Source organism: Lissotriton vulgaris, chromosome 12 (assembly GCF_964263255.1).
Source record: "Lissotriton vulgaris chromosome 12, aLisVul1.2, whole genome shotgun sequence".
NCBI classification, from domain to species: domain Eukaryota; kingdom Metazoa; phylum Chordata; class Amphibia; order Caudata; family Salamandridae; genus Lissotriton; species Lissotriton vulgaris.
The window spans coordinates 280,836,391-280,860,017 of record NC_141700.1 but is presented as its reverse complement, the minus strand read 5'-3'; the positions used below and the strand labels follow the sequence as shown (position 1 = coordinate 280,860,017).

The window sequence follows — 23,627 nt, the reverse complement described above, 5'->3', positions numbered from 1 at the left end:
TCTCTGAGGATTGGCAGTGCATATAAACTCTATGGAGAGTAGATCCTTTGAGTTTATGTCGGCAAGATTTGGGATTGCCTTCATTAATCTTAAAATATGACCCCAATTTAATGTATCCTAATGGCCCTTGGAAGTGTATAGGGGTAGAATGCCAAAGCCTGTATTTCTTGCTGCCTGGTTCTTGGTGTTTGTGTTGCCAGCAGATGTAGATTTGCTGTGGGCATCGGTGTCGGTTGTACTATAGAGCTGGTTTCTTCTTTGTACTGGATTTCCCCTTGATTGTTTGATGCTCCTGCCGTAGAGTTCATTGGCTTTGCATTAGATGTTGTCAGCTTGGGGGTATTTGTTTTGAATCTTGCACTCCATCCTGAGCCCCTTTATCCAAGAGCCTCCAGCTGGGGCAGTCATTGGTTGGTGGAAGAGGCCATTTGGGCTCTTTGAGCAGTGTGTCCTGGTTTGGCCTGTCTATCTTTCCAATGCCTCCTCTTCTGGGTCCGTTGCTTGAGCTCATATTAGTGTCTTTGTACTTTATTTCTGTCGACCTTGGGACCCCAGAGTTGCCGCCTCTCCACTTGACTGTTGGGGGTGTGCAGGGTTATTGGATAAGACCCATGTCTCTCCCCTCGGGTCTTGGCAGTGTGTTAACTGTTGACTGCGGCCTCTGTCTGTATTTTCTATTAGGGGGATGGTTGTAGTACCTTGCCTTTTTTCTTCTTTGTAATCTGCACGAGCCCCTGGTGGGGTTCCTTGTCCATTTTCTTCTCCAATTTCCGTGTGTGTCCTGGCTGCGTATGTCTGTTTTGGGACACCACCTTGTTCCGGGGATTTGTTGGAGAGGGTTAGTGATGGTTGTGCTTGGTTTAGAATACTTGAGTCGCCTAAGTTAATGTCCCGTTTGTTGTGAGAACCTGAGAAGATGTAGAACTAGGCTGTTGCATTTATGGGGGTTTTTTGGTTGCGCCCGTTCCTTTTCTGTTGGCGGTGTTGCTTAGCATTTAGTTTTGATGATCCTCCGTTGCCGGGCCCTCCTGTCTTCTCAGTGTTCGTATTAGAATTGCCTGTGTGCCTCTTACTATTTGATTGATCGTTGGTTGTTCACTCTGCGGTGTTGGGATTGCCCTGGCCTTTATTTGTGTTTCCCGTTGTAGCGCTTTTGATGTCCTTCATCATGCTACTTGGCATTGAGGGCAGAGTGGATAATTTGTCGACGATCAGGTCGCAGTTGCAGCTGAGGTGAGTGTCGGATTGCGCTCTCTTTATCAGGCCATTCAGGTTTACCAATTTCTCGTCGATGCCTGCCGTGAAGACTGCCAACGTATTCAGTAGTGTAAGCTGGATCTCCATCTTTTCTGACTGAAATTGCAGTGCTTCAACGGCCAGTTGAATTGTGCTTAATCAGGAAGTCCATGTACCAGCAGTTTTTTCCTTTGTTTGCGCACTCTCTTTTAGGTCGTTTTTGATCTGGTCCATGTGAGATGGTTTCCGGGGAAGCTCTCTTGGGGAGGGTGCTCCCTTTGTACCTGGCCTGATGAGTAAGTGGCGAGCATGTCTTCCCATTCTTGAGTGTTCAAGTAGGAGATAATCGCCCTCCCATCCTCTTTCTAGTTTGGGTCCGGAATCCCTGCATGTGGTCCTCCTTGTTGAATAAGCGGACTCCCTTGGGTGAAGAGTAGTGGGGTAGTTGGCGATTTTACGTTTGATAAATGAGATGTTTGGATGGGGGTGCTATGGATACTGATAGTCATATTAAATGTGGGGCTGGAGTTGATTTCAATGATTTGATCCCCATTTACTCTCCTTGAGGCTTCTATAGCGTCACTCACATCCTTGTTTTTTTTGGCGACACTGTCCCCAGCCCTGACACCAGGTGGTAGTAGTAGCGCAGAAGTTTTTTGGATCTTGGCTTCCATGATAGGGATCTCTTGTAAGCAGCCCTGTTGGCTAATTGTTGCTGGAGGAAGCCCTGAATACACGGGCTCTCCAGCAGGAACCACAGGAGATGTAGTGCCTGCTGCTAGCGCCCCTCACTGAGAGCATTGGAGATTGAGGCTTGATCTGGAGTTGCTGGCCTTGTTGGTGTGGTGCCCTAGAGTCCAGCATATCTTCTCAGGGCGATGTACTTGGGGGAGGTGCTTGCGAATGTAGGAGCTGCAGCGGAGTTTGCAGGCCTTTGAGGGTTGCGTTGCTGGAGTAAAGGACAGAACATGCATCCTTTAGAAAGTTAAATTTTGTATACATTTTGGGTTGGTTGGAGTATGTAACGCTGGTAAGTCCTGTTCGTGATGTTATCTCGCTTTGGTCTTGGTCTGTTGCTATGAGTTTTGGTTCGGCGCTGTGCTGAGCGCAGGGGTTTTGTTTCTTTCCTTTTCTCCCCCCTGTCCTGGGTGGCATGGTCACTCTCGTTCTTCCTGACCTCACTGAGCCCGTGAGATTTAGGGAGCAGATCAGCGACTGTGACGAGCAGGGCAGAGTGCATGTGACGAGTGTAATGGTTTGTATGACTGTTCTGCGTTGTGCTCTCTCCTGTGCATTGGCCTGAGTGGCACCTGATCGCGCTTCTGGCTGTGCTTTGTTGTTGCCACAGAGGTTGTTGCCGTCTCCTCAGTGCTTCAGAAAAGGGGGTGGTGATGAACAGAGCGTCTGAATTAAGCAGACCACTCTTACCCAGTCCAAAGATCATGGCTTGATCCATTACCGTTTTTTAGTTCACTGCACCATCCCAGCTCAGAACTTGGCTATATGCAAATTAGTCTGACCCTGGCCCAGTGCATCATGGGAACAGGGCAGACCAAACTACCAAGCCAATTCTTATACTGGGAAGGAAACAAGCTACCGGGGACCGGTTTCTGGCATTTCAGCCGTCTTCGGCCCGGCTTGCTTGAATCCTGATGGTGCAATGAGCTAGGGACTCACATCTGAGTATACCCTTCCACGCTTATGGTGGACAAAAATGATTCAGAAAAGGGGGTGGTGATGAACAGAGCGTCTGAATTAAGCAGACCACTCTTACCCAGTCCAAAGATCAGGGCTTGATCCATCACCGTTTTTTAGCTCACTGCACCATCCCAGCTCAGAACTTGGCTATATGCAAATTAGTCTGACCCTGGCCCAGTGCATCATGGGAACAGGGCAGACCAAACTACCAAGCCAATTCTTATATTGGGAAGTAAAACAAGCTACCGGGGACCGGTTTCTGGCATTTCAGCCATCTTCGGCCCGGCTTGCTTGAATCCTGATGGTGCAATGAGCTAGGGACTCACATCTGAGTATACCCTTCCACGCTTATGGTGGACAAAAATGATTCAGAAAAGGGGGTGGTGATGAACAGAGTGTCTGAATTAAGCAGACCACTCTTACCCAGTCCAAAGATCAGGGCTTGACCCATCACCGTTTTTTAGCTCACTGCACCATCCCAGCTCAGAACTTGGCTATATGCAAATTAGTCTGACCCTGGCCCAGTGCATCATGGGAACAGGGCAGACCAAACTACCAAGTCAATTCTTATACTGGGAAGGAAACAAGCTACCCGGGACCGGTTTCTGGCATTTCAGCCGTCTTCGGCCCGGCTTGCTTGAATCCTGATGGTGCAATGAGCTAGGGACTCACATCTGAGTATACCCTTCCACGCTTATGGTGGACAAAAATGATTCAGAAAAGGGGGTGGTCATGAACAGAGCGTCTGAATTAAGCAGACCACTCTTACCCAGTCCAAAGATCAGGGCTTGATCCATCACCGTTTTTTAGCTCACTGCACCATCCCAGCTCAGAACTTGGCTATATGCAAATTAGTCTGACCCTGGCCCAGTGCATCATGGGAACAGGGCAGACCAAACTACCAAGCCAATTCTTATACTGGGAAGGAAACAACCTACCGGGGACCGGTTTCTGGCATTTCAGCCGTCTTCGGCCCGGCTTGCTTGAATCCTGATGGTGCAATGAGCTAGGGACACACATCTGAGTATACCCTTCCACGCTTATGGTGGACAAAAATGATTCAGAAAAGGGTGTGGTGATGAACAGAGCGTCTGAATTAAGCAGACCACTCTTACCCAGTCCAAAGATCAGGGCTTGATCCATCACCGTTTTTTAGCTCACTGCACCATCCCAGCTCAGAACGTGGCTATATGCAAATTAGTCTGACCCTGGCCCAGTGCATCATGGGAACAGGGCAGACCAAACTACCAAGCCAATTCTTATACTGGGAAGGAAACAAGCTACCGGGGACCGGTTTCTGGCATTTCAGCCGTCTTCGGCCCGGCTTGCTTGAATCCTGATGGGGCAATGAGCTAGGGACTCACATCTGAGTATACCCTTCCACGCTTATGGTGGACAAAAATGATTCAGAAAAGGGGGTGGTGATGAACAGAGCGTCTGAATTAAGCAGACCACTCTTACCCAGTCCAAAGATCAGGGCTTGATCCATCACAGTTTTTTTAGCTCACTGCACCATCCCAGCTCAGAACTTGGCTATATGCAAATTAGTCTGACCCTGGCCCAGTGCATCATGGGAACAGGGCAGACCAAACTACCAAGCCAATTCTTATACTGGGAAGGAAACAAGCTACCGGGGACCGGTTTCTGGCATTTCAGCCGTCTTCGGCCCGGCTTGCTTGAATCCTGGTGGTGCAATGAGCTAGGGACTCACATCTGAGTATACCCTTCCACGCTTATGGTGGACAAAAATGATTCAGAAAAGGGGGTGGTGATGAACAGAGCGTCTGAATTAAGCAGACCACTCTTACCCAGTCCAAAGATCAGGGCTTGATCCATCACCGTTTTTTAGCTCACTGCACCATCCCAGCTCAGAACTTGGCTATATGCAAATTAGTCTGACCCTGGCCCAGTGCATCATGGGAACAGGGCAGACCAAACTACCAAGCCAATTCTTATACTGGGAAGGAAACAAGCTACCGGGCACCGGTTTCTGGCATTTCAGCCGTCTTCGGCCCGGCTTGCTTGAATCCTGATGGTGCAATGAGCTAGGGACTCACATCTGAGTATACCCTTCCACGCTTATGGTGGACAAAAATGATTCAGAAAAGGGGGTGGTGATGAACAGAGCGTCTGAATTAAGCAGACCACTCTTACCCAGTCCAAAGATCAGGGCTTGATCCATCACCGTTTTTTAGCTCACTGCACCCCCTTTTCTGAATCGTTTTTGGCCACTATAGGTGTGGCAGGGTATACTCAGACATGAGTCCCTTTCTCACTGCACCATCAGGATTCAAGCAAGCCGGGCCGAAGACGGCTGAAATGCCAGAAACCGGTCCCCGGTAGCTTGTCTCCTTTCTGGTGAAGAATTGGCTTGGTGTAGTTTAGTCTGCCCTGTTCCCATGATGCACTGGGCCAGGGACAGACTGATTTGCATATAGCCAGGTTCTGAGCTGGGATGGTGCAGTGAGATAAATAACGGTGATGGATCAAGCCCTGATCTTTGGACTGGGTAAGAGTGGTCTGCTTAATTCAGACACTCTGTTCATCACCACCCCCTTTTCTGAATCGTCTCCTCAGTGCAACAATACAACAATACAACTCACTCCTGCGCTACTGTGGCACTGTAGCACGATCTCTGCCATTCACCGTTGACTGTGGGCACTGCTGGGGTTTAGGTGTGCAATGAAGTGGCCAATGCCCCCTGTGGGGCAGTACCTAGGGGTCTGAGGCAAGAGGAGACGAGTGAGTGCGCGAGGCAATGCAAGCGGGTCGCTGGCTACACTGGCTGTTTGGCTGACTTTGCCACCACCCTGTGCGCCAAGGACTCCCTCTGCTGTTCATTCACCCGCTCCAGCCCCTGCCCTCGCTCCCGCTACGTGCGCTGCACTCACCGCCACTCACCGCTGGCACAGCGGCTCCACCCGAATCAGATGATTTCAGCGGGACACCAGCCGTGCTCCAAGCGACACACCAAGCACTCCAGCTCCCGTTCAGGCCGCAAGCGGGCCCCGCGGGGCTGCTCTAGGCTGCAAGGGCTAAAGGAGCACTGAAAGGAGCAGGGCTGCCTCACTGCCTTGCTGCCTCTGCTCTCAGCTGGTGCCGGCTCCACGCTCCGCTCCGTTGCTTGAATCCCGCAGTCTGTCCGCTTAGCACCACTTATGACGGTCTCCCGTAACGACAGAAAGCAAGGGAACAAGAAAACGGGCAGGTTGGTGCTGGTGCTGGCGGCGCTACAGGGCAAGGCAGGCAGGCTGTGGAGGCTGTGAGAGATTGCGGGAAGCCGATCATGGCCGCTCCAGCTTCTCCTCCTCCTCGCGGTCGGCGTTTAGCGTCTGACGTCACCGCCGACAAAGTTGCTGTGCTTCTTTGCGGGAAAGTGAGAGAGCAGAAATGTTCCATAGTTACAAAGATATGGAGAATTTCTGCTCTCTCCTTGTGCTGGCGTACTGTGTGCTGCCTAGGGCCAACTCAGACACTTTGCACCATAGTGCAAGGGTGTCTGAGTATCATTCAGGATTATTTGTGTGGATTAAGGGACACCTTCCTGCACAAAAACAGTCATTAAAGGCATTTCCTCTTTGTATGCAAAAAACTATGAGGAGAAATAGAGATATTTCTCCTCATTATTCACCAAAGTACTAAAAAGACACTATAATGTGGTGTATGTATAAACTGGTATATCTGGAAGATACACCAACATTAAAAACTGGACACCTAAAAACATCAGATTTCACGAATATATGACTGTACTTAATATGCATACTAATAGATTGCCACCGAATGAATAACACATACATGTCATTGTATACAGGCCAGTATAGTGCATGCATACCTATTGCTTGTATAAGCCTTGAATAAACAATGTGTTGCGGTAGAACTGAATTTGTACGCTAAGGGTCATATATATATTTCAAAGTACTTATTGCCGAGTACCTTTGCTTTTAAGGCCTGCAGAAATACCTACTTGATGATGAAGTGAGCATACAACGTTATTTCGGATGAAAATAACCTGAACAGAAATTCAGCTAAAGTTGATGCGCTTTCACTTGGAAAATGTGTTGCCGTATCATAAATGTGCAAATGTGCAAATGCCTGTGTCAGTTGCGGTTCCTGAAGGGTGTCTGCCTTCTGTGGAGCCTGCACATTTTTACTTCACCTCTCTGCGTGCCACAAATGGCATCAATTTTAAGGTGGTTGATCACAAGGCTTTTCTCATTGTTTCTGTACTGTAGCCTCCAGGAGAATAGTCTGTCCGACCAGAGCTGTCCGACACTGCTTAACATCACTAACAGTGGGAGTCTGAAGACGCTGGACCTCAGAGGAAATCTCTTCACTGATGAATGTGCTGGAGACATACAATACCTAATTCTGACTTGCACAAGCCTGACTGAAATAAGGTAGGATTCTGCCCTAATAAACCTCTCTATGGCAGTGTTTGAGATATATTCGCCTTTCAAATACTGGATTAGAAGAAGTTATGCAGCAGATGCAGTGTTGTGTGTGGATTTTTAGGCTACACTTCTCATTCACTTTGGTTTGAAACCTTTCCTCTATTCCGCTGACATGCTCACCCGATGAGGGCTCAAACAAATCAGATCTGTGATCAAAATCACGGATTCCTTTCAGCCAATGGTAGCGTCAGCATTTTAAATCATTTTCAGTTAATATAGGTGCACCATTCTATAGCCAGAGATCACACAAATTGCTATATTTTTTCCTTTAATGCAATTTAATTGGATCAACTCAGTGGCTCATCGAGTTGAAGCTTGTAAAGGTATGATCTCGAATCGTGGCACCTACAAGGTTGGTAAAATTAGAATCATTAAACTGGGTAATAGAGTTTTATTTAAATTCTTTCGACCAATGGCCTTTCGTGTCAGACAGAAATTACATTTGCAATGCATTCAAAAAATACAAAAAGTGAAACCATTTTTAAGGTACATGACTTTTACATTTTCTACAAAATTTCAACACATTGATAAGCAGCAGAATGTGTATAAATGCTTCTGCTTGCTGTTTTGATTATCTCCATTAAGTGTCCACAGGAGCCACGAAGAAGCCTTATATCTGTAGTTCCAAAAATGTCTGCGTTTCTGGATTTGGAGTCACCTAGGTTTATTTTTTAATAAATCCCCAGATCTACGGACGCCCTCCAACGTGTGTCTTGATCATTGGGATTTTGGAATAAAGGGCTACTATGTCAGTTTGTTGTGTTCCTCCACTCTAGGAATTATCCAGGCATGTCTTTGCAATGCTGGTCCACTTTCTCTTGCTTCCCTTTTGGTCTTTGCAGTGGGTAATAATGGTTATGTTTGTGTTAGGGCAGGAATGTACCCTGCATGGTAAATGGATATGTATCCCTGCCCTGAGGGCCCACTGCATGTCAAACCGGTATCCTAAGTTTTATTTTGGCCCGGGCATCTTGCTAATTTAGTGTGCGTGCAGAAACATAAGCATAAGCCTTTCCATGACAATGCAAAGTCCAGGACTTGTTCTGTGACCTGGAGGGGCGCACCAAACATGTCCTAATAGCAGGACCGGCCGGTCCATTGGGGATGAGGATCCACACCCTCCACCTTTCGCCCCTCATGAACAGAATTTAGCGCAGGCTCCTGGCTGCCTGAGCTGAACTTTGCTGGGCTGAGGAAGTCACAGCTCCTGTGGGCGTGACGTCCTCTGCTTAGCAAAGGTCCAAGAGGTACTCCCCTCAGTGACGAGGGGTAACAACACTGTTTGCCTCGCACCTGCGCACTTCAGTTTTAAGCCCTGAAGCGCTCAGGGTAGAGTGTCAATCAGTGACACTTAATCACAGAGTGAGGTGGGGTTAGCAGTCTCACTGACCTCGTCCCACTCTCTGATGAAGTTGGGACTGCTGCCTTACCTCATTGGGTGACCTTAGGTCAGCAAATGAGGAAATGCAGCAGTCCCAAGCCTTCTGGAACCTCCGAGGCACAGCTGGCTGCAGGTAAGTGTTTTTTTTTTACTGTTGAGTGTGTGTGTGTGCCTGTATGCATGAATGAATGTTTGATGAAGAGTGTTGTGAATGGATGTATTTGTGTACATGCATGCGTGTATGTATGAATGTTTGGTGAAGAGTGTTGTGAATGAATGTGTTTACGTGCGTGTGAATACATTGCTTTAAGTGTTATGTGTATGTGTGCGTCCCGTCCGCCCCCCTCCTTCCAAAACGTACAGACCACCACTGCCTAATTGAGTCAATGGGCTACTGTCCATGTCCTGAGTATATCCGTAAGGCAGTGGTGGCAGCATATCAAGTATTGTATTTTATAATTTGACAGGATCTTTTATCTGTCAGTGAGCATTTGATGCACTGACCCCTTTGTGTAAAGTTCTGCTGTTATGTAAAAGCCTGAGGCTTTCATTGACATTCTTTGTGTGCCAAGTTATTTTATGTGTAGGGTGAAGTACATGTATGTAATGTAAATTGATACTTGTATAGCGCACTACTCACCCGCAAGGGTCTCAAGGCGCTTGTACGAATACCGCTGTGGAACCCGTCCTGGCTTTCCCTGTGAGGCGTCCACTCCTGGGCACCTTAGCGTTGTGGGGGCCGTTGTGGAGATTAAGCAAGCTATTGCCCAGAGTTGCAGAGTGGGACTCTATGATTAGAATAGGCACCGAGGCGAGAATTATCAGGTCCGTGGAATTTTGAGCCCAAGACCCGCCGAGGCGTGGAATTGAACCCTGGTCCCGGGCTAGACCTCTGCATCAGGGTCTGACGCTCTAACCATTGAGCCACACTTCTCCACACTATTGTAGTACGACTTTGCGTCTGGTATGAGTCTGAGAACGCTGCTCCTGATTCAATATGGCACAACATTTAGGATGAGGATATCTTCCCCAGACAGTGGAAATGTGCCGCCTGCATTACTGTGGTTGGATGTTAGCTAACTAGATACTGAAGTCAGGGGAATAGAAACATGTCTCTTTTTGCTTGATCACCCCCTATTTTCTGGACTGATGCTACTATTTATTTTTTACTCTGTGCACTGGGACTCTGCTAACCAGAGCCTGGTGCATGTGCTGTGACTCCTAAAACATCTAAATTGCCTATGCTCCTTATTAGCATATTTAACTTACCTCTAAATCCCCAGTATATATTATTACAAAGTGCACCCATGGCTTGTACATTGAATGTCACTAGTAGACTGCAGCACAACACTGGAGTAACAGTGCAAAATAGGACTACAGGCCTACCCATGTAGCACAAAAAAGGAAAGGGGTACTGTATCCTTTTAGCTCTTTCAGCTCTATTAACAATTTTTATTTCCATCTCTTCAGAGTTCCTTTAGCAGTTGCAGTGCTGTTTCAGTGGGCTCTTATCTCTCCTCTGCTGTTCTCTGTGATTTGTTGGCTGTTGCTAAAGTAGCTTTCATCATTCTAAGCAGCTTTCACTTTTTCCTGGCAACATTAGCATAGAGGGAAGTTTTTACTGGAATTCAAACATTAATGGAATTTGGTTAAGATTACAAATTCTCGCTGCGTACATTCAAGCCATTTTCCAAATTTAAACTTCGATATATTCAGCACGAGACAAGCACTGTCATACTTGCCACACATGCACCTCCCTCGGTACCCAGCGTTTGAGAGAGTCTTCTGCGCGCGCATATTCTCATCTCAAATCTTAAGGAATGCGTGTTTTAGGAGTCACTCTGGAGGATTTCATGTGCTCTGTCTTATTCTGGCCCCCCAAATGACGCTCTGAATCGGGAGCTAGGTTGTATGCTTCTTTATTTCTTTCCTTCATGTCCCTAACTAACTTCCTGTTTCCCTGGTCCCTTCCTATCCTGTTCCGCCTGCCCTGTATGCAGACAGGGTCAGGCAGACTACACTACACCTTCCCCCTTTATACAATAATGCTTACTGTCTCTCAGAGTTCTTCAATGAGTCGAGTGGGTCGCTTGACTACTCTCTTTGGGCGACAGCTTTGTGTTTGATCTGGAGTAGGCCTGTCTCGTGCATCCTCTGACCTCACTGGCATGGGACGTGCTCCATCACTGTCTTCTTGATGGTTCGACGAATCCGTGCTGGACCCGCTGTCTTGAGAACGAACGTGGGCCGACGAGTGGTATCTCTTGAAATGAGAGATGTTTCGCGTTATCCTTTTTCCTTCTGATTCGGAGGTGATCATAGTCCCCTTTTGGCTGGAGACTCGCATCAGGTGGGCAAGGTATCGGCTGTCTGCTTTGGTCTTGCGATCTTGTCTTACCAGCACCCAGTCTCCTACATGAATGTCTCTCTGTCGCGCGTGCCGGCGCCGATCAGTGTAGTCTTTCATTTTGGCTTTCTTTGCACGGTCTAGTTTTACCAGAGTGTCATGATTGGTGGTCACGAGTCGGGGTTGCATGATAGTGTTTGATGTCAGCAATCTCGTGTGGGGAACTCGCCCTAGCATCAGGGTGGCGGGGCATTGATTCGTGCTGCTGTGTGGCGTGGTCCTGTATGCTCGCAGCACTTCTTTTAGTGCTTGCTGAATGTCACGGTGAGCACGTTCCGCTTGCTGAACTGTCTTTTTAAGGGTTCCCATAAATCGCTCAACCATGCCGTTGGCTTGGGGCCATAGAGGAATGATTTTCGGATGGTTGAAATTGAACGTGCTTCGCAAATTCAGCGAACTTGTGACTGTTGAACGGTGGTCCGCTGTCTGTCTTTACTCCTACAGGTATTCCCCAGGCTGTGAACGCCTCATCAGTGACGGGAATAACAGCTGATGCTTTCGTGGAGGACACTTGCTGCGCTTTAGGGAAGTGGGAGTATTCGTCCATGATGACAAGGATGTATTTGCCTGATTTCAGTGGCCGAAGAAGTCGATAGCCACCTGCTGCCACACCCCGTTGGGTAATTCAGACATTTGCAAAGGAGCCGGTGGTTCCTCCCGACTAACAAGCTGACATGAGGCACAGTCTTTGAGTGTGGCTTCCACCATGTGGTCGAGGGACGGGAACCATACACGTTCTCGAAGTGCTTTCTTGGTGGCCACGACTCCTCGGTGCCCTTCAAGAGCGAGATTGATAATCCCTTGACGAAGCCGTTGGGGAATGACTATCCTCTCTCCTCTCAACAGTAAACCGTCCATGCGGACGGAGAGTTCTGCCTGAACATGCTTGAATGCCACCAGTTCCTGGGCGTCCGCGAGCGCATCGTGGCGGCTGGTGTCAAGGTGTCTCCAGGAGTTAGCACGTATTTGACCCATGAAGGCCTGGATGGTAGTATCTTCGGCTGAGGCTGTTTGAATGGCTTCTAGGGGCACAGCTGGAGGGCGTGCACTGTCGATGACGAAATGAAGGTATTCCTCCGCCACCAAGCCTCGTTCACGCGAGTGAGATTGTGGATGCCTTGACATGTAGCCTGCTGGGTTTTCAGCCTTCCCAGGCTTATGGATGATTGTGTAGATGTAGTCTTGTAGTCGGAGGCCCCATCTCTCTATCCGCGGAGGCATCTTTGCTCGCGGGTTGCCAAAGATGATGATGAGTGCTTGGTGGTCCGTGATGAGCGTGAAGTGCTTGCCGTATACGAACAGGTGGAAATGTTCACAAGCCCAGACAACCGCAAGGCTTTCTTTCTATGGCTGGGAGTATGCCTTCTCTGTGTCCGTAAGACTCTGGCTGGCGTAAGCGACTACGTGAAGTTGATCTGCGTCGCTGTCATACCGAGCCAGGATGGCACCTAGCCCCACGGGGCTGGCGTCCACTTTGATCTTGGTTTTCCGTTTGGTGTCAAAATAGGCAAGGTTGATGGCGGTGCTCACAGCGTCCTTGATTGTGTTGAAAGCATGTTCACATGCGGATGACTACAGAAATGGTTGACCTTGACGAGTGAGTTCCCGGAGTGGATAGCTGATGGTGGCAAAGTCTTTAATGTAACGGGCACAGTAACTTGCCATTCCCAAAAAGGAGCGGAGGTCACAGGCGTCTTGTGGTTGTGGGGTGTCTGCGAGGGCAGACACTTTTTCGGGATCTGGTTTCATGCCATCTTTGGAGAAAATGTGCCCGTAGAATTTGAGCGTGGACTTGTGGAATTCACACTTGTCCGGATTGAGTGCGAGGTTGGCATTAAGTAGGGCGTGGCACACACGGTCTAGGGCCTTGTCGTGTTCCACCTGGTTTTCTCCAAACAATAGCATATCGTTGCTGTAGTTAAAGGCATTTGGGATGCCCTGGATGACTCTCCGAATGGCCTCTTGAAAGATTTCTGCTGCGGAGGAGATTCCGAAGTTGAGGCGTTTATATCGGAACAGGCCTTGATGCGTGGTGAAGGTGGTGATATACCGGGATTGTTCTTGGAGTTCCAATTGGTGGTATCCCTTATTGAGGTCCAGCTTTGAGAACACAGTGGCCCCATTGAGGCGGGCGATCATATCACTAATATGAGGTCCAGGATGTCTCTCCCTCTCGGCGGTGTTCGGGCGTGCATGTCCACACAGAGGCGCACTTTGTTGTGTTGACCTTTCTTAGGTACGACTACCACTGGAGACACCCATGGGGTGGGCCCTGTAGATCTTTCAATGATGTCCCTCTGTAGTAGGTCTTGAATTGGATCCTTGCCTTGACCAGAAGCCAGTGCAGATCACAAATGCCTTGGCTTATAGGGCTGAATTTAGGAATCTTGAGCAGCAGACACGCAGCTGCATTTTGTAGCGTTTAAAGCTTGCGTACAGTTCTCTTTTTTTCCTCCTAGGTAAAGCATGTTACATTAGTCGATTTTGGATATCACCAAGGCAATGATGACAGTTTTCCTAAGGTCGATAGGAATAAAAGGTAACATTTTCTGTATGGTCTTTAACGTAAAGAAGCATGATGAAGTGATGGTGTTATCCTGGTGGTATAATGATAGATGGTCATCAGCATTACCCCAAGGTTTTTGACCTTTTTATTTAAATTATTTTTTATTGAAGAAAAGACGAATATCACAGATCAAACAAAGTGAGATTTATGTCCCTGCAGAGAAAACAGCAAAAGAAGCCCACATTTCGTGATATATGACATACCAGCTGAGGAAAAGCATACACATCAAAATCCAGTTCAAGCAAAACACTATCAGGCTATATACAGTAACTTTATACTGCAATGGAAACTGACAGGGCTCGCTGAAACCTCATCCCCCACTATCCAAACAGTAGTCATAATATGAAGAGAAAAAAGCAGAAAAGGAAAAATCTCAAAGCAAGAAAACAAGGCTCCCAAGAACCTTGTTAATAAATCTGGGCTAATCAATAGTGATATGTTGGGGCCTTGGAGACGCCCTGTGCATAACAGTGTAATATCTAAACTTGACCTTTCAACTGTGAGGGTCTCGGGATTGAGGTGGAAGTAGGGGACAGCCCATGAGTGTATATACAAAAAGGACAATAAGACCAAGTGTGCAATTCACACAGAGAAGAGAAAGGAGAAGAATGGATGTGCTGAACAGGGTCAGGTTCTGGGATGGGGGAGGGGGAGGGGGACGTAAGAGTGTAGAGAGCTAGTTCGCCTGACTTAGGTAAGTCATTCCTGGGAGTCCAGTTTCTGGCCCCTAGAGTATGGTATAAGGGAGTCTTCAAACAACTGCAGAGCCTGAAGTCTGGGGGGCATCAACCAGGAATGCCGGGGCATAGTAAAGTAGCTTATGAGGGGCTGCCAGATGCGGTTAAAACGGGTGTCCATGTGGTTGAGACAGGCGGTAAGCAGTTCAAGAGCTAAGACATTCCACACTCGAAGGAACCAGGTGGTAATGGGCGGGTGATTTCTTCCAAAATAGGGATATCGACTGTCTGGCCACTCCCAATAAGTAGAGAATCAAGCGCCAGTCTGTTTATGACATAGTGTGCAGTTTTAAAGGTTTAATGCCTAAAAGCGTGACTGACAGGGAAGAAGGAATAGGGTATACCACCATTCCTTTGATATGGCTGAGGACCACCTTCCAAAACAGTGTAAGGCTCGGGCATGACCACCAGATATGCATAAGATCATCTCTATCCTTCTGGCATCTCCAACAGGTCAGGGGGGAGTTAGGAAACATTCAGTGTAGGTGGGTGGGGTGTAATACCACTGCATCATTAACTTATATGCCGACTCACGTTGCGGCGTGCTCTGATATATCCTGGGACTATCACGCCATAGACAGACCTAGTCCTCAAGAGGTACCTCCTCCCCTAAATCTGAAGCCCACCGCGTCTGATAGCCATGGGACGTTGGCCGCTGTGAGCGCTGTAAGACATTATAAGTTTTAGAAATTAACCCCTTTGAACCCTTGAAATTGCGAACCAAAGTTTCAAAGGTAGTGAGTTGTCTAGTGGCTCCTTGTGTGTAGGTTGGAGAGCTGAGCCAATGGCGAAGCTGATAGTATTGCATATGTGTTCCCCCTGTGAGATGAAACGTTTGCCTACATTGGTCAAACATGAGAAAGTCACCATCGTGAAAAAGGACATGGATAACCCGGCATTCACCCTCCTTCCATGCACTAAATGCCTGAGGGAAAATGGGATTAATGGCTATAGGTGTATTAGGGGATGAAAATGTAATCAGACCCCGGGAGGCCGCTAGCGTGTCCCAGATCTCAAGAACTGTTTTGGTGGGGGTAGCTATGTAAGCACTCTGGAGGCGCACCCCTCGCAGGAGTCAGGCCAGATCCCACAAAGGTATACAGTATACCGCTCGGTCTAGATGGAACCAATGTTTTTCGCTTTCGTGAACAACCCACTCCGATATATATCAGAGGTGGCAGGCCCAGTAGTTTTCCAAAAGGTTGGGGCACGCCAGACCCCCGATCACAAGGCAACATTAAGATCTGATTAGGAAAGCGCGGTCTGGATTTCCCCCATATACATTTAGTAAAGTTGCGCTGTAGGCCGAGAACGTCAGCCTGTGGGATTGGGGTGGGCAGGGTCTGGAAGAGATAAAGAACCTTAGGAAGGAGAGACATTTTAATAGTCCACGTCGAGAGTGTGGGAGTCAGATCGAGGCCCAAGTACCAAGTTGAGACCTCCGTCCACTGTACCGGGATTAGATCTCGCAATTCCTGGACTTCTGAGGCCAGGAGTGTAGGATTAAGGGCATGTGATTTATCCAGATTAATCCGGTACCCCAAAGTGGCCTCAAAGGGCCGTAAGAGAGAAGCCACCGCCAGGAGGGACGTAGAAGGGCACATTAATGAAAGGATAAGATTGTCAGCAAAGAGAGAGGCTTTATACTCTTGTCCCCCTATAGATATACCCTGTATATTCAAATCATGATGAATGGCAAAGCCTGGGGCTCCACAACCAGAGCAAAGAGCAGAGAGTAGAGCGGGCACTCCTGTCTGGTGCCCCGGTGTATGGGAATGGCGGCCGTGAGGTGACCATTAAACCGAATGCGAGTAGAGGATTTCGCGATGGGCGCCATCAATTTGGAGATTATTCCTGGTCCCAGCCCCATCCCCCACAGTACCTCTGTAAGGAATCCCCAGTCCACTCGGTCAAAGGCTTTCTCTACGTCAAGGGAGACCAGACAAGCAGGTATATCCCTAAAGTGGGCCTTCTTAATGAGATGAGCTATCCGACAGATATTGTCCGCCCCTTGGCGATGGCTTATAAAGCTCACTTGATCGGGATCAATGAGACCCTGAAGATGGTGTTCCAGTCGATTGGCTAGGATTTTCGTATATATTTTAGCGTCAGTATTTAACAGACCAATAGGGCGATATGACACAGGTAGGGAAGGGTCTTTACCTGGTTTGGGAATAAGTACCACCTCCGCTTCATTCATGGTAGGGGTGAAACCTGAGACGTCTGTGAAGCTATTAAAAAGATGAAGCAAATGGTCATGAAGTTGTGGATAAAAAACTCGGTAGAAGGTGACTGGCAGTCCATCAGGCCGTGGGTTCATATCAAGTGGGAGTTCAAAGCTTTAGCAACTGGGTCGTAGGTAATGGGGTTTTCCAACAGTTTCATAAAATGGGGATCAATAGGGTCCCAGGGACAAGACTTAAGAAAGGCATTAACGACTTCAGCAGAACAGGGGGAACCTACGTACAGATCTCCATAGAACCTCTCCAGTTCTAGGCCCTTGTCTACCTCCAAAATGGCCCATGAGCTGTCCGGGCAGCTGAGCTTGATGATGTGAGCCCTCACATTATGCGCTCGTAGGTGCCGAGCCAAGGACGCCCCAACCGTGTAAAACTTCTGGTTGAGATTGAGTAAAAGTCGTTTAGCCTTAATGGTACAGTGCACACGTAGTTGGCCTCGCAGTTCAGCTAGGCGTCGCTTATTGCAGAGGGACGGGTTAAGATGGTCCCTGTGTTCCAGATTTTTGATATCGCCAGAAAGTGTGTTCTCAACCAGCCTAGCCTCTCGGGTGCTGGCAATTGAAATCGATGTGATGACTCCCCATACAGTTGCCTTAAAAGCCTCCCATCTGGTGCCCTCAGAGGTGTCCTTGAGGGAGTTGGCAAGAAAGAATGCCTCAATTTCTTTTCGGATGTCTGCCATGTCTACAGGATCCCGCAGGACCTGAGGCGGCAGCCTCCAGCGGGGCAGAGGCTTGTTCCGGGGGTTAGGGGGGTGAAAGGAAACCAGAACATGGGCATGATCAGATAAGGATATCTCTTATATGTAGGATATGTGGGAGTCATGAAGAAAGATGACATCAGGATCCTGGTGGAGGAGATATCGCCAAACCTTATGTTGCTTATTAGGGGAGTTCAGCCCCTTTACATTCAGAGAGAGGAGCTTAATAGGGTTAGACATGGTAAGACATAAAGAGAGATATGACCCCTGTAGGCCTCATAGCAATTCCATAAGCCCAACAACATCCCCCTCTTTACTTTACTTTACTTTAAAAAACATTTATAACGCGCACTATCACCATCGGTTTCTTGGCGCTCTAACCCCAGGGACCACCCATCAAAATTATAGAGCCGGTGCAGAGCATCACTATAACAGCACCTGTTCAGGCAGTACCCAGCATAACACCCACAGCAACACTCATCCCTCCAGCCCCTAAAAGTAGCACATCCCTAAGCAATAAGTCAACCATTGAAAGAAAGAAAAGAAATAGAAAACAAAAGAGACAACATCTAGTGGTCAACCGGGTCAAACCTTTACAGAGTCTATAGAGAACAACCCAATGTCATAATGGGCCATCCCGGAAAAGTTACTCTCCTACCAGACTCTGAAGAAGTGGGTTGGCAGTCGTACAAAAATGTGTGGGTCTCCGCTACCACAGTCCCGTAGTGACGATCAAAAGAAGCGGTAGCTGCTCCAGCCATCGGGCCGTTTCCAAGGAAGTCAGCAGCACGTGCGGCGCCAATGTTCTCTGAGGGTCCAGTCCCCCTAGAGCCTGGGAAGAATCAAGTTCCTGCATGCTTTGACTTAGGAGGCATCACCATGGACCATATCAGGCGGAGAGGCCCCTCAAGACACTCTCGCGATGCAATTAGGTCCTCCCCATCACTCTTCAGAGGGAGCTGTAGCAGCTGCTTCACCTCACCTAAGGAACGGAGGACTCACCTTTTACCCTAGCAGGAAAACATCAGGGTGAAGGGTTGACCCCGTTGGTATTTGATGTTCAGCTCCCTCAGATTGTCCGTTACGGGTTTAAAGTCTTTTCTTCGTCTCAGTGTAGCGGGCGCCAGGTCCTGGAAGATCTGGATATACAGTCCATTGTAAGACACTGCTTGGATCCCTTGTACCTTTTTTAGAATAGCCTCCTTGTCAGCGTAATAATGAACTCTGGTAAGAATTTCGGGTATGAATTCAGGACGATTGTTTGGGCCAGACACCCAATGGGCCCTATCAAGCATGGGTGGTGAGGTTTCCTTGTTCTCCCTGATGGCTTGGAGAAGCTCCGACGTGTAACCTAAAATGTCCTTGCCTTCCGCCCCCAATGGAACGCCCCTGATGCGCAGGTTGTTCCACTGACTGCGATTTTCAAGGTCCTCTTGTTTTGGTTTTAGGGTGATATTTTGCTCTTCGAGATCCGCCATCCTCTTCCACAGCTTTTCATGATCCATCGCTCTAGTGTCTATAGTGCGTTCAAGGTCATCAACTCTTCCGCCAATCTCAGTGACATCTCTCCAGATGTCTTGCAGGTCTGTCTTAAGATCTTGATGAAGGGAGCCGAGCTCATCTTTGATTTTCTGCAGAAAGTATGCCATGAATGCCTGAGTGACCTGCATAGCTGAGCTTGATTTCCCCGCTGCCAGCGTTGAGGGATTGGAATCTTCTGGGGACTGAGCGGGTGGTTAGACCAGAGGGAGGCTCAGCGCCCTTCTGTGCTTTATTTTTTGGAGGCATGTTAGAGCGTCTTATGGGGATCGTGCATCCGGCAATCGAGAGGATCCAGCCATAAGGTCAAGGCGGAAGAGCAGTGAAAGATGGTGATATGACGAACGCCGTGGGAGGTATGTAAGTCCGACCACACACCAGGCCAAAGGGACCCCAGGTATCCCACGTAGTCATCCTCAGAATTCCTCCAGTATAGCAAAGTTAGGTCCGAAGCACAAAAGGCAAGATCCCCTGCAAGGCAAAGAGAGTGAGTCACCCCAAGTGGCATGGGACACTCCTTCCCGACAGCTTACTCCACACGGGCAGAAGCTGGAAGGAGGGCACACAGTCAGCAGGAATAGCCCTACCGCTTCGTCCACAGGCCAACAGGGACAGAGTGGCACTAAGGTACCCGTTCCATGCGGTGATGGGGGTGGGTACAGGTCCCCTACAGTTCACACTCCACGGCCAGAGAAAATAGACAGCACTCACCTCCTCCACGTCTGGCAAGGAACAGGCCACAAATTAGTTGGTGCAAGATGGTCTTCCCCGTGCACCAGTCAGGGACGATCCACCATCTCCAGTCGTAATCAATGTCCAACAGAGCCAGAGTCTCTCCACTGCCCCAGTATGAGTCACAACACAGCGGGGCCCGCAGCAGCCTCCGGGCTCCACCACGTCAGCCCCACAGTCCAGCGGGCCCCAGCCAGATCTCAGGATGTTGTCCAACCAGCAACAGGGATAGCATCGGCAACAAGGAGGTTCCTCTGGCAGGCACACTCCGTGCCGACGGTGTTCCGGGCTCAAAGTAGTATGTACCTAGCTTCCAAGATGGCGGCTACAAAGTCAGTAGAGGGGCCACCCAGCCCCAGGGAGCCCCCGCCTCTGTGGGTTTAGCTTCTAACGCCCAGGGGGCCCACGGCGCCATGGAGCTCTCCGGGAAGAACCCCTCCATACTGGACAGCAGGCCCAGCAGCTCGGAACAGCGGCAGCAGCGGGACTCTATGGAGTGGAGACCCAAGCCTGCATGTCCTATTCCATGCACGTCCTGTCCACGCCCCCTGTGTTTAACCTTTTTTTACAGGCCGCGGGCAGGGCCCAGCTGCATCCGGCCACTAGGAGGAGTTCCAAAGGGAGGTATCCCTACCAAACATAACCACTTCGGTATTATCGGTATTTAACTTTAGGCAGTTATCTAACATCCACCTAATAATATGACCCATGCAGTCATTAAAATTTGATTAGGAAAGACAAGGGAACCCAAAAGGTACGTCATAGGGACCTTGGGCAGTATCATGCTACAAAAAACAGTGGTCCCTACTCGTGGACACAATGGTATACTGAGCTAATAATCACACACCAGATAAGTGTTATGTCTTTTGTCCAGCCGGACAAGGAATTTATTTAACAATTTTCTTAATAAAACTGAATGAACACATTAATAACAAGTGGGCACAGCCGTGACCCACAACATTCAGACAAAACAACTAACAGAATGGTAAAAGGAGCAAAGCAAAAATATGTCTGTATACTTGTAGTCAGTGTTACAGACAGAGATTGTTATAACCAGACCATTGCATTTCACAATATTTTAAATGTCATATTGCATAAGGGGGTTTTTTGGTCGACGACGTTTCGATGCCTAAGTTAAATGAAGGGCATCATCATCAGGACAAAAATATAGTCATTGTTGTCTTTAAATATTACACTGCCTTTTAACGCAATTGCATATTACAACAGGCAAATCATCGGATCAGCAGATACCATGAACATAGGAGGAATCGGTACTGCCTTGTCCAGCGTGGAGAGTCGTCTGGATCGGTATGCAGAAGTCGGCAGTGCTGTGGCCACCATCCGCCACAGCGCCGCCGACTTCTGCATACCGAGCTATTACGCTCCCGATCCAGATGACTCTCCACGCTGGACAAGGCAGTACCGATTCCTCCTATGTTCATGGCAATTGCGTTAAAAGGCAGTGTAATATTTAAAGACAACAATGACTATATTTTTGTCCTGATGATGATGCCCCTCATTTAACTTAGGCATCGAAACGTCGTCGACCAAAAAACCCCCTTATGCAATATGACATTTAAAATATTGTGAAATGCAATGGTGTGGTTATAACAATCTCTGTCTGTAACACTGACTACAAGTACACAGACATATTTTTGCTTTGCTCCTTTTACCATTCTGTTCATTGTTTTGTCTGAATGTTGTGGGTCACGGCTGTGCCCACTTGTCATTAATGTTTTCATTCAGTTTTATTAGGAAAATTGTTAAATAAATTCCTTATCCGGCTGGACAAAAAACATAACACTTATCAGGTGTGTAATTATTAGCTCAGTATACCATTGTGTCCACGAGTAGGGACCACTGTTTTTTGTAGCGTCATTAAAATTTTATGCAACTTCCTCCAGCTTAGAAGATAAAGACATGACTATTTGTGTGTCATCCGCATAACAAATGGCTGTGAAGACATGAGAGCGAATACGTTTCGCCAATGGGTTAATGTAAACATTGAACAGAATTGGAGTCAGAGAGGAGCTCTGGGGCTCCCTGCACGCCAGGGCGTAGGGGTGACATTTATGCTCTCCAAACACTATAGTTTGTTCTCTGTCTGTTTGTTAGGATCTAAGAATATCTGAGGATTTGCCTACAATCCCTATTTCGGACAGGCGCTGGATGAGTATTTGATGATCAACTGTGTCAAATGCGTCAGAGAGGTCAAGCAATATCAGTATTGCTTTCCCTCCCCCGTCAACTTGGACACGTATATCCTAAGTGGCGCGATCAGGGCAGATTCTGTGCTGTGCAAAAGCCAGAATCCATGTTGCGCCAGGTCTAGTTTATTGTTAGGCTCTAGAAATAAAAGCAGTTCTTCATTAAGAGCTTTTTTAAAGATTTTGGATGGGAATGGTAGGCAAGACGTAGGCAGATAATTGCTAACCTCGGTAGGATCAGAAAATGGTTTCTTCAAGGTAGGCCTGACCAGGGTTTTTTTCCAGATAGTAGGGAAGTGTCCTGCATCCAAGATGTTGTTAAGAAGGGGTGCTAGATGGTCAGCAATATTGCTAGCTACCATGTTAAGGACCGTGACAGGACAGTGGTCCAATGGAGAGCTTCTTGACTCGTTCTGGGGTTAAATCTTTGTAAATAGACCTGCATGGTCGCCCCAACTTTGTTAGGCCCATCTGGAATAACTCCGGCCTTCCCATTAGAGAACTCGTCCTAAACCTTTTTCCCTTTATCGTGAAAGAACTCAGCTAGTTCGTCACAAAACTGTGTATTAGGACTGAAATGGTTACAATGACCAAACTTGTCTAAAGCAGAGACTGTTTTAAAGAGTTCTTTGGCTGTATTTTTTGCAGCACTACTTTTCTCAGTTAAACGTCTTTTTTGCCGTGATTACGGATTCTTTGTACTTCATTAATGCCTCTTTATAGTTTTTTTTTCCATTTCAGAGTATTCCTACCTCCAAACTCGTTCTTTAGCTGTGCATTTTTTCGTTAGTTCTTTTAACTCAACTGTACACCATGGGGCTGATGGTACTCTTCTACCGGTGGGAGACTCTGGAGCTAATTTCTTTGCTGCCAAACCGATCCTGCAATTGAAATTCAGTGCTGCGAAATCAGGGTTGTAGTCTATACATGGGCTAAAGGACCGTAAGGTTGATTCCAGATCAGGGGTGTTTATTTGCCGCCAGTGGCGCAAGGCACCCATCCTGTTCTTATTAGGTTCTCTGATGGGTGGTCCAATGGAAAATAATTAAAAGAAAACAGCACTACGATCTGTCCATGTCACGGGTAGTGTGCTGCTAAATTTATTCTGTGCCTAATTGGTAAAGATACCGTCCATAGTATGTTTACCAGAATGGGTGGGCTCAGTGAGAATTTGGTTTAAGTCTAAACTTTTTAACCCATCAATTAGGTTGATGGTGTCACGCTTTTCGGTGGACTCTAGGTGAAAGTTAAAGTCCCCCATTATGGAAAAATTGGGGTATTCCATACATGACTCCATAACGGACAGTATGGAGGAAATGAAGGGACTCCTAGGACCAGGTGGTCGATAAATGAATAGCCCGTTAAAAACTGTTGTATTGTTAAATTTAAAAGTAAACAGGATAACTTCTTCCTTCAGTTGTGGAATATCTCAAAAAGTAGCTTTGATATTTGACCGATATGCAATAGCCACCCCACCTTCTCTATCAACTTTAAACAGGTTGTAGCCTGTTGGTATAGTGATATTCAGGTCCGGCTCGGAAGAACTATTAGTCCAAGTCTCAGGAAGAAACATGATGTTGATCAAAGAAGTCGCCTAGTTCGTATTTGTGTTTAGGGAGTGATCTAATATTCAGTAGGATACAGGTTAAAGCGTGCTCATTGGAATTACATGGACGTGTGACAGACTGATTAGTAGCACTAGAGATGTTATTGTGGAGACCATTAGTACTAGT

At 47.7% G+C, this 23,627-nt stretch overlaps 1 protein-coding gene across 2 annotated transcripts in view; it reads left to right on the top strand.

The window, feature by feature from the left end:
- The window catches only part of LOC147673965 (NACHT, LRR and PYD domains-containing protein 3-like), a 526,755-nt gene that overhangs the window by 478,660 nt on the left and 24,468 nt on the right, over nucleotides 1-23,627 (top strand). For both annotated transcript variants that reach the window (XM_086945049.1, XM_086945050.1), the window contains one exon: nucleotides 7,167-7,331. In XM_086945049.1, coding sequence (XP_086801175.1) covers nucleotides 7,167-7,331 — 165 coding nt within the window. The remainder of the gene's footprint in view (nucleotides 1-7,166; nucleotides 7,332-23,627) is intronic.